The sequence below is a fragment of the Acomys russatus genome, chromosome 2 (genome assembly GCF_903995435.1).
Source record: "Acomys russatus chromosome 2, mAcoRus1.1, whole genome shotgun sequence".
NCBI classification, from domain to species: Eukaryota; Metazoa; Chordata; class Mammalia; order Rodentia; family Muridae; genus Acomys; species Acomys russatus.
Window position 1 is genome coordinate 39,086,710 of NC_067138.1, and position 17,553 is coordinate 39,104,262.

The following is a 17,553-nucleotide window of genomic DNA, read 5'->3' on the forward strand; positions in this document are numbered from 1 at the left end:
AGAAGAGTGACATCCTACAGCTTTTCTCACAGACTTGACCTGGGTGTGATGTAGATGGTTAGGGAGTGATGGGGAAGTTGTCAAGAGGCGAGGGCAATGCTAGTTGTCAGGAGGGTTTTCATCATGAACTAAGGTCCAAGAATCTGACCGAGGTGTGGAGTAAAGGGAAGAAGAGGAAATGGCAGATTTTGGAATTATGACCTATTTATTCCTGTCACTACCATTCATATTTATTCATTAAATCACAATGACAGCATGTGCCAGTGAATTGCATTTTATCATTAAATCATGTCATTGAAAAACAATAGATTTGGAGCAGACATTGGCCACTCGAAAGTCTTGTCTTTGGGTAACAAGAATTATTTTCCGGGGAAAATAAAAACCACTTTTATTGAAATATACGAATGATTTTCATGGATTTGGAGGAAAATGGTCAAATACCATTTATTGAAAACTTAGGACCGGCTTTTCTCCGTTGATGTGAAGGACTTTGGGAGAGCAGCCCCGACACTGGGTGTAATGGAAGAACAGAATGCGCTTCCTAAATGGATGCTTTAAGCCCGTTACCTTCTAGAAAGCAAGCTGGCTTCTCGTGCATATGAGCACATCACCTTCACTAACCGAATGCTAAGGAGAGGCTACTTTCTCCCTCCCCACTGCACGGAATCAGTAGTGCCGGATGTTGGATTTTCTTCTATAACTCAGTCTTCTAAGTTGAATTTCAGATCTGGCTTAAGAAGAATAAGTGGGCCCAGAAAGCATTCTCTCCTGATTCCAAATGACTTCCCTGCTAGTGTCTCTGTGTTTGCAAACCAGAAAGAAAAAGAAATAAGTGAAATGAGAGACAAGGCTTAATCCCCTATAACCTGAAGAGCTCAATCAGAACGTTCCAGTAAAGATTATTCTAAGGGGTTTGATCAGTATGGGTGAACAGCCCAGAAAGCCCTAAACAGAAAAATATACTTTGAAGAACCATACATAACGAAAATTCCCTTTCTATCTCAGTGGTACCTTCCACAGGCACCAATGGCAGTTCAGCATTATTAATTAAGATGTTACTTACATATTTTTCTCACAAGTTAGACTGCAAAGGTATTTTAAAGTAATATTTTAATAGTTTTGAGTTTTGGATCCCTACTTTAATTAACAGAGAAATTAAGTAAAAGCTTAATGAGTCTGACAGCTAGATACCTAGACTCTGTAGCTGGTTTCTATGGGAAAGTGCATGAAATCTCCTTTGTCAATCAATCCTCACCCTCCCACGCTTACAGGGAACTTGGATGAGATGTGACTTGACATATTTTACTTGCCTTCACTGAAGCCTCGGTGCTGATTAAAATCCGACTTAAATATTTATTTTTATAGTCACAAAATAATGGGAAATGAAGGTGCAATATAGAAATAAAAATGCCTATCCTACAGGAGAGAAGAGGATTATGACAGGACTATGAATATAATCACTGAATTTTTAAAATATAAAGAAATTCTGTTGAATTGAAGCCCAATCAGTTCTCTTGCTAAAAGTGAGGGGGAGGTGCCACTGTTCAAATTCTTCGATGTATTCAGAGTAGATGACTAATCAAGTTTAATTATTATAGAGGAAAGAAAGTCTTGTGTGGATGGTGAAGTCTCACTGCTAGGCTTTCAAATTTGGTAGTTTTAGGAGAAGACAGAGAGTTGCAGGATATGCCTTAATGACTGATGGACAACAAAGGCAAGCAGACAGTAGCCACTGAATGTTTATCTAAACAGCTATATTTTGGTGTTTTAATTAATATTTTAAATGTTTAATGTTTAATTAATGTTTTAATTTTTAAATTAATAAAAGTATATTTCAATGTTTATTTTTAATAGTTTTTTTTCAGTCAGCTCTTCTTACTCAGGCAAAGTTAGTTGAGTATAGAAGAAATTACCTGAACAATTGGGGGAACTGGCTTGCCATGGCTAGACTTCTGCAAGAAATAGGTGTCCATGAACCAGTCAAGGTGCTTGTCTTGGTTCTTCTCGTTTTTCTCGTCCCTTCACTGGAGGGGGCTGCATATACATGAGAGCGGACGACAGCTCGACCATCAAGGGCTTTGGTGTTCCTCACACATTTTATGGTCTATGGACCTTTTTGTGCCTTTAGCATAATAATCCTCATGTGTGGTTGGAAGGCCCTGTGCCTGTGTGTAAAGGCATGGCAGAATTTCCCCGTAACTCACAAAATCCTAAGCCTCTGTGATACCAAAATGCCTTGCTTATGTGCTAGATCTTGTTTCTACAGTTGGATTCTTGTTCCTGAACCGGGAGGGACATTGCTCAGCTATTATGCAAGAAGCATAGTCTAATGGCAACTGAAACATTTGAAGCTCCTGGTCAGTGATTGTCGTTTGGTTTGTTTCATTTCTGCCTTGAAACTGTCTTGAGGCACTCTATCCTGACCAAATCTCTCAGTGGTGGTCTGCCAGATTGCTGAAACAGAAGGTTACTAAGCTTCAATGACATAAAACGTCCATTTGGGTGACTGGAGTGAACTCTAAAATTGTAAAACTTCTATCGTAGCCAGGAAATATTTGTGATTTCAATGTCAGCAGCCCTGAAAACCTTCCTCCTAATCATCTAACTGTCTCAGGATGCCTAGAAGATAAAATCATACTCGTGCAAAAGTGTTATTTGACACATTCGTCTTAAAATGCAAAAACATAAAACTTGCCATATTCAGAGACATATATATCCATTTCAAGTTTAGCTGTTTCAGAATGCTTCATTTTTACACCAAATAATACATTTCACATTATTTACTTCCCCACATTTTTAAATCTGTGATTTCTGCTCCCAGCTGCAAAGATAACGGAGATAAATGAAGAGGCTGGTAGACTAGGCATTTGAAAATATTTCTTTTCTTCCCACTTGTATGTTTTTAAAAATGCATTTAAGTCTCTAAATAATTGCACAGATATGGAACAAAGTTATTTTTGTATTTTAAGGCTACAGAGCTTCAGAAAGGCTGCAGTATAATTATGAAGCAAATGGAAAAGTTGCATTAAGCTAGCAAAGAATCAGTTTCTATAAACCTGTTGCACAATCCTGATTCTCTTTTCATGAGCAAACTAAGTAGGCCCAACTGTTTAAGTAACATACGTGACAGAGCCAAAATCAAGGATAAAGAAAAATCCCCAGCGACTCAGACTGATGTTTTACATTACTGCAGGACTAAAATTCCAAGGTGTGAGAAATTGGTCTCATCCCATTTCTCCCTTTCTAGATAAAATTAACAACACTTTGATTAGTCTTAAAGACACTCACCACATAGTTCTTCTGTGTCAAGATTGCTGAAAAGAGAGAAAGAAAAATATTATTTCTTTGATAATGCTTTTTTATTTATCTTTTTATTTCACTGCTTAGGACTGATACATTACAAATACTGGGATAAAATGTTAATAAATATGATATATAACTGTCAGAAGAGTAATGCTATGGCCATGGACCAAGGGCCCTGTGGTACAGCTATCAAAAGATACTTTAGTATTAGTCAGCCAGTCACCTCACGCCTAATACATCATCCATGGCTACATCCCTCACCATTCATTTGGGTTTCTAAATGTTTAAATACAGTCATTCTCTAATCTGCATAATTGTATAATGGATTTATGTGGCCAGATAATTCTTTTACTCATTCTACATTGTTGAGTAGTTGAATGTTATATACTGATTATGTTAGAGTCAGTCTTGGACAAATAGTTCTGTATTTGTGCTTTTTCTTTTTAACATATTAGAAAAATCATACACAGTACCAAAGGACATAAGTCCTGGGTCCAGAATGCTTGAGTCTAAATTTTGACTCTACAATTTACTGTCTTTGTGATCTTGGATACTTATTAGTCAATAAATCATTATAACCAATCACATTATGAGAAAAAGAAAAATCATAAAATTATTAGCAATGGTAAATGAGAATTTAACAATAATTTGATTATAATTCATATTTTAAAAATTGGAATAAGAAGACTAGAAGCATACCTCTTAAAGATTCAAAGTATATGGGGGCGGGGGTAAACTAAGAACATGCATTTGAAAAATCTTACAATATGGACTTGCTGCATGTCAAAGTTCAATGTATGGCTTCATAGGCAAGTCTTCCAGGTGGGAGAGACTCTGTCATAGCATTCAATCACCAGCTCTAGCATTCCTTGCTATGCAACTAACTCAATTTTCATTATATGACACTGAATGTTCTATCTTGTATTTGGATATTTTGTTACTTCAATGCATGTTTTTGCCACCAGGCAGAATTTACAGGGATGGCTGTGTTAGTTTTGGTGTGGGCTCCTCATTAGTCATCTGTTTATTCCACAAGCACATACTGATACATGTTAGACATTACTCTAACTGCCATTGATACCTGAGGCTGAAATACATATCAAAATGAATCTATTAGATTTCTAGTCTCTTGGAGCTCAATGCAACTCATAGGCCACACGTGGTGCCATCACTCAGGAAGCAGAGGCAGACAGCTATCTGTGCATTCAAGCCAAGCCTGGTCTACATAGAGAGCACCAGGACAGCCAGAGCTACATAGTGAGACATTATTTCAAACACACAGGAAAAGAGGTAGACTCATATGGCAAATAAATGAATTACAATGAATCGGTTGACATGGAACTAGAGAACTGGACTGAGAAATCAAAGAATGTACCTCAGGGTAGTACAGGTAAGTTAAAGTTCAAAGGTTAAACCTCAGTAGAAAAAGTAGATAAACAGGAGTTATTCTGGTTAATTTTTTTTTTCAATAAAAGTTAAAAATGTGAATAAAAATTCATTCAATTTCAGGGAACTAGGCTATTCCTTTGGCTGAAATGTAGGGCATCAACTAGGAAACAGGGCTGAAAAACACCCGAAAGGCCTAATACAGCAATTTAAGAAGTTCATTTTTGACTTGTTATCAAATTAGAATCACAGGAAAATCTAAAGGTGAGTAGCTTGACTAAATTATACTTACTAACTGGTTGTGATTAGGTAGTGGCAGAAGGAAAGCAAAGCACAGAGAGTGTTTGCAAGTTCTTGAAGTAGCCAGGTTGGCTGATATGGGTGGAGCACACAACCCAGTGGTGTGCAGCCTCATTCATGCAAAGAGCAAGAGGATATATTTGTATTTACATTAAAGTGTAACTTTTACTTTCTTTTTGTACTGCTTACTTATATAACATAGAAACAGAGTATGTCTGTAAATCTATATTTGGATTATAATCTCATAATACAGGCTTCCTTAAGACACATTTCTCCAAACCTCTTTGTAGGACTCCAATTTTTCTATATTAACTAATAAGGGAGTGAAGTCAGTAGCAATTCTGTGCACTAGTGATAAGGAGAGATGAGGGGATGGGCAGGGAAAAACTGATTCTTGTGAAAGGTTTTGATGAGAAACCAACAGAATGCTTTAAAACATATAGGAATCATGGTTAGTTCTCTCAGACATTTCATAGTGTCATTATAAGATATATGATTTTTCCCTCTGACTGTTACTGTTTTTATAGAACTTTAGACTTGAAAAGGGCACTAAAGGGCACTAGTTTTATACTTGTTTTCTTCAGAATGATTCACAGGCTCATAATGAGATTTATTTGAATTTCCAAAAGAATAAACAGCTCCAATCTATTATTGAAAATTAAATTACTTGGAATACAGTACAAAGTAGAACAGTTAGGAATAGTGAACACAGGAGCCCCGCTTGCTCTGTATTACCAAATGGCACTTGTCAAGTGTTGCAGTGTTCACGGCTCTGACGGGCCTGCATTCCATTGTTTTTGTGCTTTGCTGTTCGTGGTTGGTAGGAAGCCACAGCTCTCCTTACAGCAGGCTTACATGGATAAATTACAGTAGGACTTGTTTCAAAGCGTGATGTATTCCATCTGACAGTAATTCAGGATTTTAAAGGCCTCACAAGCTACAGATGAGCCTAGAGGGTATCTGATAGGATTTTGTTGTGTCTTTCCATGTTTACAGCAAAAAGTCTAGTAGTGTTTTAGCAATGGCATCATAAAGTGAGGGGGAGAGAGGGCTGGTGGAAGGGGGAGAGAGCCAAATGGAAAGAATGAATGCTGGTTAAACAGTACATATTCCTACAGAAACAGAACTAGAGGGGTGATAACAGAAGGACGCCTCTCATCTTGCTGCCAGAAAGGAGTCAAATTCAGACACACAGATGTCCATGGCTACCTGATTGGCAATGATGAAATAAAGACAAAGCAACCAGATGTGCATCAGATGAACAGCTGCATAAACTGGGTGTTATCACAGAGTCTCAATGTCATGGCAAAATTATACAAACATCAAACCATAAGCAATTTGCCTATATCTATATGTATTAGTCAAAAACCTATTTTTTTTTTAACAACTTGGAAGAAGTGAATGAATATGTGAGTTGTGGGGTCACACTGCTCCGAGATGCTAGAACTTCATGGAGCTTTGTTTCTTCTTTTGTACCGTTTTGAAATATCATTGTATACAATCATTACATTTACCATGGGGATGATAAATTTTGAGGTTGGTCTGAAAGATGTCAGGAAGAAGTAAGGTAACAGATGAGGATCAAAGTTTTTCTGCACATATACAACTGCCTGTGAGCCTGCTTAGCAGAGATTGCATTCAGTCTGTCCGTTTGAACCTGGTACTTAATTTTGCCAACACCCCCATTTCACGTTCTGGGTATAATAAACAGTGGCATACTAGACAATATTTAATGGCATTTATGTGCAACCTTGAAACTACTAGAAATATTGCTCTATTGTGTGGTTCTGGGGTGTCTAAACTCTGAAGAGACCAAATTTCTGCCTCAAGAAGTACATTTGCCACTGAGCGAAAGGGATAACATCAGGGCTCTGGGTTCTGGTAACTTAACATTCCCCAGTTCTTAGTTTAGGTTATGCCTCAGAACAATTTGATATTCAGAACAAGATTCTTATTATTTCATCCAGGTATTTTCCTACAGAATTACCTGCATTTTAGCTCAAATATATGAAAAAAGATTGTGGCTGTCTCATTAAAGCCTGCCATGCTAAACTCCTCCTTCGCTGTTCCTGGTTATATTAGTTTCTTTATAGTTTCCTCCTTTTCCAAATGACAATTTCCATCTCCTAGCTATCTTCGCGGCAATCATTAAACCCAGGGTCCAAGCAAGAATCTGAACTCTCCAAATATTGAGGCCAATTAAATGCAGACTGTTTTTATACATAAATATGTCTCATGTGTGGGAGATTAGCTGGAGTTAGAAAAGCACATTTGTCTTGAGCTACAAGTTATTGATTTACTCAGCCATGACATTCAAGCTATTTTTTTTCCTGTGAAGTGTAGTGAGCTGGTTTGCATCCTTAAAAATATAGCTTCCACTGAGTATGTGGGAAAAAGTCTTTAAAGATACAGCAAATTAAGATGGAGGTAATGACGCATTAGTGTGTATGCTAAGTGATTTCTTCTTTAGATGAGAAAAGGAAGAAAACATTTGAGTATTGAGACACAGACACAGAGAGGATTTGTGAAGACTGGCAGAGATCAGAACTGCTCTGTACCAGCTGAGAAATGCCAACCTTTGCCCGCTACCACAGGAAGCTGGAAGAAATGAGGAAAGGTTCCTCTCTTAATGCTGGAGAGACCAAGGTCTTGCTTAGCCTTTATGTTGGACTTCCAACCCTCGGAACTGTGAGAGAATAAATCCCTACTGCCTTAAAGCACTCTGTTTATGCCATATTTTTTTTCATAGCAGCTATAGGAAACAATTAGTCCTGTTCTGATGTCCTGCGTGGTGTTCAAGTAGCCAGGCGCATCAAATAGCATCATGTTTTAGTCTCTGTGTCACTTCACTGTCCTTTGAGAACTTCATGAACTCAAGAGCTAATTTAAAGGCTAAGAGCTACCACACCACATTATGGCAAGAAATGTAAACAGATAGAGCTGCTAACATCCGTGGTGCAGTGAGCACGAGCTTTACGCTCCCTGGGTTCCTTCCAGGCGCTTCACTCCTCCACATAATACCTCTGTGACCTACATGCCACTTTCTCATCATGGAAGTGATCCTCAGTCTCCCGTTGGAAATACCCATCCTATCCAATGGGTGAACCACAGTGGCCAGATTCTAACCCAAGCATCTGTCTCTTGATAGCTCTCATTCTCTCACACGGGAGTCTGGACTCCAGGATAGAATGTGGAGTCAGCTGCATTCAGAACAGTCAGCTACAGCAAGAAAACAAGGTGAGGATTAGATGAGCTGTTTAAGAATACTCACTGTAAATGCACCCGTTTTCAGATTTACTAAGGAGGAAATCAGGAGCTCTAGGCTCTATGGTACCCCACAGCAAGGACTAGGCATCATTCCCTGAATGTAAAAATACCAAAGCAAGTAACTTCCACCATGCACAGACTCCCTTACCCATCTGCTGAACTCTACGAGATGCAAATGATGGCCTTTGGACTGAATCCATCATTGTGGACCCAAAAGGAGGGAGAGGGACTGCAAAGAGACATAGTGGTCAGAAGAACACGCAGCAGAAAGCCGTGGTTCAGAAGACAAGGAGTAGAGAGCCATCAAATGCATACCTTAAAGGGCAAGTACAGTGAGGTCTGGAGATGGCCAGTTTGCAACTCACACTTAGGGCTCTTGGCACTGTGCAGAACAAGGGTTCCAATCCCTCTCTGAGATCTAGAGTCTTGGCAATAGCAGGAAATAGAATCAGAACTCCGAGAAATGAAGCATGAAAGCATAACCAGCGGACACACTGGCTTGCATCCAGATGAGCACAGATCCCGAATAAGCACATAGGAAACACATGAGAGGGATGAAGAAGGATGTATCTCAGGCTTATATGCAAAGAAAGGAAGTATGAGGGTTTTGTTGGGAGGCTACATTTACTCACATAGGGATTGAGATTGCTTATTTTAAAGTCACAGTTTATGAAAGCGGAGCTAGTAGACACATTTTGGGGCACACATGGGTCAAGGTCATGCAACACATTTTTCAAGATCCGAATACTGGACAGGCATGTCTCTGACTATTTGCTTGCAACATAAAGTTCATCTGAAAACAAAAAGAAGGATACTTTGTAGTTATACCAATTAAGTTTGTCTCCAAAGGTGCTTGCCTTTCTTAAGCTAACAAAAACAAGAAATTAGGTGTGACTAAAGAGTCAGAGGGAGTTTGTAGGCTTCCAGCCTACCTCAAAGAAGATGATGAGCATCAAAGAACCTCCTTATGGAGATATTTTCAAATGTGGCAAACAAGCCACTGGGCAAAATGTCCTTGTTCCTGGCACAGACAGAATTCTGCCTAAAAATAGACAAGCTTGGATAGAGGCAGAGTCGACAGGTGAACTCTGCCAAGACAGGGTAAGCAAGTCCTCAATAGTTCTTGCCTTGTGAATATGTCTGTCAGATATACGGGGCCAGAAAGCTGAAGATGATGCTCCAGCGTTATAGAGAGTTTTGGGTGACTGTTCAGGCACCAAACTGTCTCTGTCATCTTCTCATTTGTGAAGTTGCTAACGTGTACCCCTTGTATACTCAGGTAATTAATTTTATTCCTTCTCAAGTCTCTGATGAGGTTGAAGACTAGATAGTTTAGTTTTACAATTAAGCTTAGTTGTTTAGGGATTAAGATGATTTTAGGTCCAGATAAATGTTTTATGTTGATAATGACGAGATACAATAGATTTTTATTTACATTCAGAATTTTAGACTCACCAAGATAAGATGTTTTCTTCAAGGCTGTCAAACACAAATAGCTAAAACACTATGAATGTATATAGACTTTGTGGTGCTTTTTGCTGTATGTAGTTTATTATAATGTGTAATAGCATAAGTACATATGAAAAAATACACAAAATAAATAAATTTTAAAAAGAGGCAGAGAAGGGCATAGAGAGAGGATAAGAGTTATATTTGCAAGAGACTAGAATTATAATATGGAAATTGAAGCTTTTCAAGGTGAGGCAAGTGGAGGTGAGAGGCCACAGCAGACCAAAATAATACTAATACTAATAAATACTAATACTAATACTAATACTAATACTAATACTAACACTAGTGGGAGAAGCAGAGGCAGAGATACAGGTTGGAAGAGTGGGAGAAATTTTTCCGTCTGAATTTGTTTTTCTTAAGGAAGAAATATTGGTTTATGCATCAGCCTGCTTTTTAGTTTAGAGGCTTCTCAATCTGGCTGAATCTTGGAACCACCTGGGAAACCTTCAGAGATACAGATTTCCAGGCCAAACCCACAGAGAGAGTGCCTCGGGACTCAAGGTATGCTCCAAAATTTCTCCTTTAGCAACTTGCCAAAGTGATCATGTTGTCAGCCTCCACTTCTCAACACTATCACAAAAAGAATGTGAAGCGTTTCCCAACCACTGAATGTAACCTACAAGGAATATCCCTTGTTCTGCAAGGAGGGCTTAACTTTATTATAATTGTGTACTCTGCTAATCTAAGCCCGATAATTATGTACACAGCAATATACTGTCACTCCTTTGTTCAGATTCATAGAGAACCTCTTTACACCCAGAAGGGGATGAGACCTTACTATATAAAAGATCATTCCCAGTGTCACTGCAACATGTGGCCTTGGTCTGTCTAAAAATGACCTCTATGTCTAGTGGAGACACCTAGCTTTCATGAATATTTGCCAGAGGACTGAGGACGACTCTTAAGGTCTCTCTGCATCATTTTCCTTAGGGCTATTGTCATGCATTAGGTCCATTGCTGGTGATAATTCTTAGTTCCTGGGCCTCAGATGCTCTGGTTTAGTTTTTGTAGCCACCTTTAGGACTTTTTCATTAGAACATTCTACTACTACACATCCTTGCACTTCTCAAACTTTTGTTAATGCTGGAGACTCAGTCAAAGAGCTTGCTAAACTGTAGGCTCCTGGGCCCTATGCCCAGAATGTTCCTACTGAGCAGTTATCTCAAGCTTCCCACAATTGTGCTGCTGTTTTGGGGGCTACAATTTACGCAGCAGTGGTTGATGTCAGCAGGTACATTTGAGCTCAGCATAGCTTTTCCTTATTCCAAGTTAGATGCTCTAAAAAGCCAGACATTCTGACCCACAAGCGCCAACTGTGAGACTGTGCATTCCCTGCCTCGCATGTACTAAGTTTTTCTCAGACTATCTGTGAGTTTTCTCAATATATTCGATTATTCAAAAGCAGTCTGACTTTAGATCCTGCCTTTAAAAGATTCAAAACACACAATATATACAGTTCTACTCTAATATGAGGTATTGTATCCATATAACTCAATTATAATACAAGGTTTACTTCCAATACTTTGAAAGTGCTATTGCAGGCTGTTTAGGATAATTAAATAATACAAGTTAATTGTTAGTTGATCAAATCATGGTCATATCAATTATTAGTCTATTTTTATCCTAAGAATATACATGTTAGGTACAACAGATAGATGTGATTTTATAGAAAGATAAGGTAGTTACATAAAGTCTTTAAAAACCTCAGAGACATACAGAATATGGCATTTAAAGATGTTTTTATTATTTTAAAGATTCTTTGACAACAAGACAGTTTAACTCCTGGCAATACCTAACTTACCTCAAAGAAGATGATGAACATCAAAGAACCTCCTTATGGCTTCAAATGTGGCAAACAATTCTGCTACAGACAAGAATTTGGCCTGAAAATGCTTGAATGCAGGCAGAGTCAATGGCCAAACTCTGCCAAGACAGGGTAGGCAAGTCCTCAATAGTTCCTGCCTCACAAATATGTCTGTCAGATATATTGAGCCAGAAGGCTGAAGATGATATTCCAACGCTGTAGAGAGTTTTGAGTGACTATTCAGGTAGCAAACTGTCTCTGTCATCTTCTCATTTAGGGAGCTGCTAACCTGTACACCCCTGTTTACTCAGGTAACTAATTTTATTCCTTCTTAAGTCTCTGATGGGTTTGAAGACAACATAGTTTAGTTTCACAATTAAGCTTAGTTGTTTAGGGGCTAAGATGTTTTTAGATCTAGATAGATGTTTTAAGTTGATAGAGATGAGATGTGATAGATGTTGATTTACATTCAGAATTTTAGATGCACCAAGATAGGAAAGATGTTTTCTTTAAGGCTGCCAAATACAAGTAGCCAAAACACTTTGAATCTAACATTTATATAATTCCTGATTGTTTCATGATTCTTCTTGCTGTAGGTAGTTTATTATATGTATATGTGTAATAATATAAATGTAAAAAATGTATATGTAAAAAATACCTAATAAAAAGATTCAAAACACAATTCAAGGCAATTTTCTTTAAGACCGATTAAAAAGAAAAACTTTTTATTGATTCTTTGTGAGTATCCCTTCACGCACTTCAGTCCTGTTCATCTTTCACCCTCTCATTTCTTCCCTTTGTCCTACTAAATAAAGCGTGTGCACCCACACCCACACACCACCACCACCACCACTACCACCACCACCACCAACAACAAAACTAAAGCATAGAAAGCATCTCATTGTGGAAGCTGTAGTGTGTCACAGTGTGTCTCACAGCATATCCCGCTGTCCACACATCTTTATTTGCAAATGTTCATTACAGTGAGTCATTGGTCTGGTTTGAGATCTCTGGCTGCTGTGACATCATCAGCCTCCTCCTGATAATCCCGTTGTTGCCCTGTGTCATGGAGATTCTACTGCTTTGGATCAGTAGGACTGGTTTTTTATGCCTCCTAACCATTTGCAGATGATACAGATTTTGGGGTGCGCCAACTCAGAGCCCTGGATTTGGGCCTGGGTGGTAGCCAAGCTGGTCAGCCTACTGGCTCTCTCTATGTGCATTACCAGGGAGAGCTCCAGCACTGCTCCAGCTAGGCCGCCCAGTGCTGCCATTGTCAGAAGGCAGGGTCAGCTCTCCTGTTCTCATGCCTTAGGGTCTGGCTCACCCACACTAATGCCTCCAGAACCAGCTCCAATGTGCTGGCCAGGCAAATTGCAGGGACAATCTCTCAAGTGCTGCAGTGTATGAGGGGCTGTACCAGTTCTCCCTACCCTTAGACCCTCAAGGCTGATTCACCCATGCATTGGCCACCTGGATCAGCTCCACTGTGTTGCCCAGGTGAGGTGCAGGGCCTGCTTTCCACTGCTACAGGCAGTGAGAGGAAGGGATAGCTCTCCTGCTTTCATGGTCCCAGGGCCAGCTCTTCTGACTGACACAGGTGGTGAGGGGGTGATGTGGGGGACAGGAGGCACATCACTCCTGCACTCTCCACAGTACAGTAGCCAGCTAGAGACAGGATCAGGTCACTCACTCTCATGACCTTGGGGCTAGTTCTCCCAACTGCCATAGGTGACAAGGGGCATGGGGATGAGGAGGCACCTTCAAATGCCTAGGCCACATAATGACAGAGGAGTGGTGGGGACCAACTCTCTTGTGACCTCATCCTTGGAGCTGGGTCAACCCTTGCCACTAGATCCAGCTCTACTGTGCTGCTCGGAGAGGTGCAAGGCTCACTCTTTACTGCTGTAGCTGGTGAGGGGCAGGGCCAGCTCTCCTGACTGACACAGGTGGTGAGGTGCAAGAGGGACAAGGTATCACTCCAGCACCCGTGCCACCTTATGGCAAATGAGTGGTATGGCTAGCTCTCCTGTTCTTTCTCACCTTGGGTCTGGCTCATCTACACTCCTGCCACTAGGGCCGCTTTACTACCTGGGTAAGACACAGGGTGCTGCTACAGGTGAGAAATGGGGCCAGATCTGCAGAGTACCACATCCAATGAGAGGCAGGACCAGTTATGCACAGCTCTCTGGACATCTATGTGGTCTCCTACATCTTTCTCAACCAGGAACATCCTGGTGGTAATATGAGTCATGGACATCTGCACCAACCCCTGCCACTGTGCAACCATGGGCTTAGACACAGCCCTTATTGGCAGCCTGGGCTGGGACCTCACCATGGCCCAAGGTGGCAAAGCTGGCTACTACTTCTCCTCACCTTCAAGTCTCCAGTTCCATCTCTCTTCATAATGCTCAAGCTGCTCTACTTCTGTTTCTTTCACATCTGACCACTGCATACTCACACATTATGTTGTCTCCCACTGCAGGCTGGACACATGGCTGGTGAGTGTCCTTGGGTGACACCCTCCATCTGTGCTGCATGGTGTGGCAGCAAGCGCCTATGGCCCACTTGTGCCTTATGCTGGAGGGCAGGGCTGTAGGTGGAATGTCAGTCTGCAGGTCTTTATCTGACTTCCTCTTTCCTCATTGCACTCCCTGGATTTGATTTTACTTTTATGAATCATAGGCATAAGCAGCTTTGGCCACCAAGCCAGGCATCGAGCTAGAATGAACAAAGGACTGCTATCTGCTCTGCCCTTAACTGATATAAGAACAATACCATCAACAAGGTGTCTCTTTGGTCACTGCCAGGGGGGAAACGACTATGACTTTTGAAAACTTTTACAGGCACATTTCATCTTGACTGTCATTTAAAAATTGTGGATAGGTTTAGTATAATATAATGGGCCTGGTAATCTCTTCTGTATTGTTAGTTTGTATTCAGAAAGCCAAACAGGAAAAAACAGATTGAGTTTTCAGTTGTTCAGTAAGCTAGCAATGGAGAGGAAGCAAAGAGGAAAAAAATGATAAAATGTCAGGCATTATTTTTATTTAAAATGGTCTGTCCAAGTGCTAAAGCACGCAGTAACTGACAAGCCAAGGCTTAACACGAGGCTCTTAGCTGCTTGAGGAATTTTGAGCTCTAATTGTCTGATTGACAGATATTGCCTTCCAGGCTGACAACGCTGTCCCATGGCTGATGTCCTCAGAGGACACGAATATATGGCTCTCCGCCTACTCTCTACTTCTCTTTTATGCTTAGTTTCATTGCTTTTTCTATGCTGCTCAACACTTCCCACATCCAACCTGTATCATCTTCTAGAATCTCTGGGGAACTCATCTTCCCTTTTCATCTTTCTGATGGTCTTCTTTATCATCTCTTCCACCTCCTGCCATTTCCCACACATCACAGTTTTCACCCAGAAAGACTCATCCATATGGTGCAGCAAACATCTCTTACTACTTCTACTTACCCCAATCTATTCTGAAACACACTTTCCTATCTTTGGGGAACTTGCACTCAACTATGTCTTTCTGGAGGGTCTGCTGAGCATAGTATTTGGACTTAGTTAATTTTCTTGCAACGGTGCCAGGATGTCTGACATAAGCAGCTTAAGAAGAGGAAAGATTGTCTGGGCATGGTGGCGCACGCCTTTAGTCCCAGCACTTGGGAGGCAGAGGCAGTCAGATCTCTGTGAGTTCTTGAGGCCAGCCTGGTCTACAAAGTGAGTCCAGGACAGCCAAGGCTACACAGAAAAACCCTGTCTCAAAAAAGAAAAAAAAAAAAAAAAGGTGAGGGTGGGGGAAGATGTGTATCGGCTCAGAGATTTCAACCCAACATGGTGGGACAGCATGTGTATCAGTTACTTTTTTTCTTGTTGATAAAATACATGACAAGAATCAACTTAAAGAATGAAAGGTTATTTTTGGCTTGCAGTGTGGGAGGATATAGACCATCATGGCAACCAGATACAGAGGTGGAAAAGCATGAGAATGAAAGTGAGAGGCTGACTGGTCACGCTTCATCCACAGCAGAAAGGGAAGAAGAAAAAAGAAGAAGAAGAAGGAGGAGGAGGAGGAGAAGGAGGAGGAGGAGGAGGAGGAGGAGGAGGAGGAGGAGGAGGAGAAGAAGAAGAAGAAGAAGAAGAAGAAGAAGAAGAAGAAGAAGAAGAAGAAGAAGAAGAAAGAGGGTGGACTGTGCTTTAAAAACTCAAGGGAACCTTGAAGTTCCCATGAGAACCTACCTCCTAATAGTCCTTCAGATTCCACTGTCAACTGGGGAACAAGTATTCAGTCTATAAACCCACAGGGACTTTTCACATTCACACCACAGAAGGGGAAAGCCTAGAAGCAAGGTAGGAGCAAAGAGCAAACCACTGGAGTTTACGAGCTTTCCCTTCATCCCCTTTTGTTTCAGCTGGCCACCAGCACAAGGCATGACCCACCCACAGTCATAGTAGGTCACCTTCACTTAGTAAATGCTCCTTAGAAATGCCCTCACTGAGACACGCAGGAGCATGTTTCAGTAATCTCTTAGGCATTTTTAAAGACAGGGTCTCCTGAGTGCCAAGCTAGCCCTGAATTTACTCTGCAGCTGAGATGACCATCAACTTCTCCTGATATATGTGCCTCCACTGTAGAGTGTTTAGATGGCAGAGTGTACCATGTCTACTTAGTTCTGGTGATTGAATCCAGGGCTTGTGCTTGGTAGGCAAGTACTCTACCAACTGAACGGCATCTCCTACTAGGCGTTTCTTAATCCAATCAATTTAACAACTAATATTTAACCACCATATACCCCATTCTTACCCTTCTTCAACCCAGTACACCCTAGTATTAGGCATATGCACAAAAAAGTCTCCTGCTTCCTTGGTTGTGATAAATGGTCCCAAATTGAGAACATTGCACAGGTTCTAGTCAAATGCTACTTACTCTTTTAGGATTTTCTGTGTGGTGGTCAGAGGAGGATCATTAAAGGAGCTGAGGTGAGACATTACCTATCTTCCTGTTGTATAAAGTCAATCTCCCTCTGACCCACATTGTACAACTATCTTTGTGGTTGAATAGAGCAATCCTAAGACCAAGGGAAAGCTAAGAAAGTGAGTGGCACAGTATGACTGGATACACAAAAATGGTGACACGGTGACTCCAAATTCTTTGAATCTCTGTGACAGCTTCACATGAAGAGTACTGAGTCCAGGAAATTATTTACCACCACCCACCCACCCACCTACCACAAACTCAGAATTCTCTCTCTCCTCAAAGCTATTTTGAGTTAGGTTTCTGTCATTGTATCTAAAAGAAGACAGACTGAAACAGAAAATTCCTAGCTACTGGGACTACCAACAAATAAATTAATCTTTTCTAGGAATGTTATTTTTAGGGTCTTTTATTTATTTAGCTGTATCTGTTGCTTAGTATTTAACTTCCGTCTGCCTCCCTTCTTCATCTCTTCCTTTCCCCCTCCATGAAAGCTTCTATTCGCACTTCTTCTCTCTCCCCTCCCTCATGCACTGCTCCCTGCCTGGATCTCTTTAGAAGCCTCACATAGCTCCAGAGAAGAGCTGTTTATGCTCTGTGGTAAAAAATAGAATGCTTATATTTTCTTTTTTAAAAAATGAACATTTCATTTATTATAATTTTTCACATTACATCCCTAATGTTATCCCCTCCCTTCCTCTTCTTCCTATTCCCCCCTCCCCTAGACCTCTGAAGGGGGCCCCCTCCTATCCCAACTGTCTGGCAGCCTATTAGGTCTCCTCAGGATAGCCTGCATCCCCTTCCTCTGTGCTAGGTCATTTTGCCAAGGGACAGTGACCAAATCATGGGCACCAGAGCGCATGTCAGAGGTTCAGCAGCAGTCCCCCTCCCATGGAGAATGAGCATTCCATCAGTTACATTGGAACAGGGGTTCTCTGCATGCATTGCTCTTGGCTGGTGCATCGGTTTGTGCAGACGCCCTTGTGACCAGATTCACAGGCC

At 40.8% G+C, this 17,553-nt stretch overlaps 1 protein-coding gene across 1 annotated transcript in view; it reads right to left on the bottom strand.

Annotated features, from left to right (window-relative positions):
- Necab1 (N-terminal EF-hand calcium binding protein 1) overlaps positions 1–17,553 on the bottom strand; it is a 167,482-nt gene that overhangs the window by 93,031 nt on the left and 56,898 nt on the right. Inside the window, exon 4 of the mRNA XM_051160563.1 lies at positions 3,289–3,314. Coding sequence (XP_051016520.1) covers positions 3,289–3,314 — 26 coding nt within the window. The remainder of the gene's footprint in view (positions 1–3,288; positions 3,315–17,553) is intronic.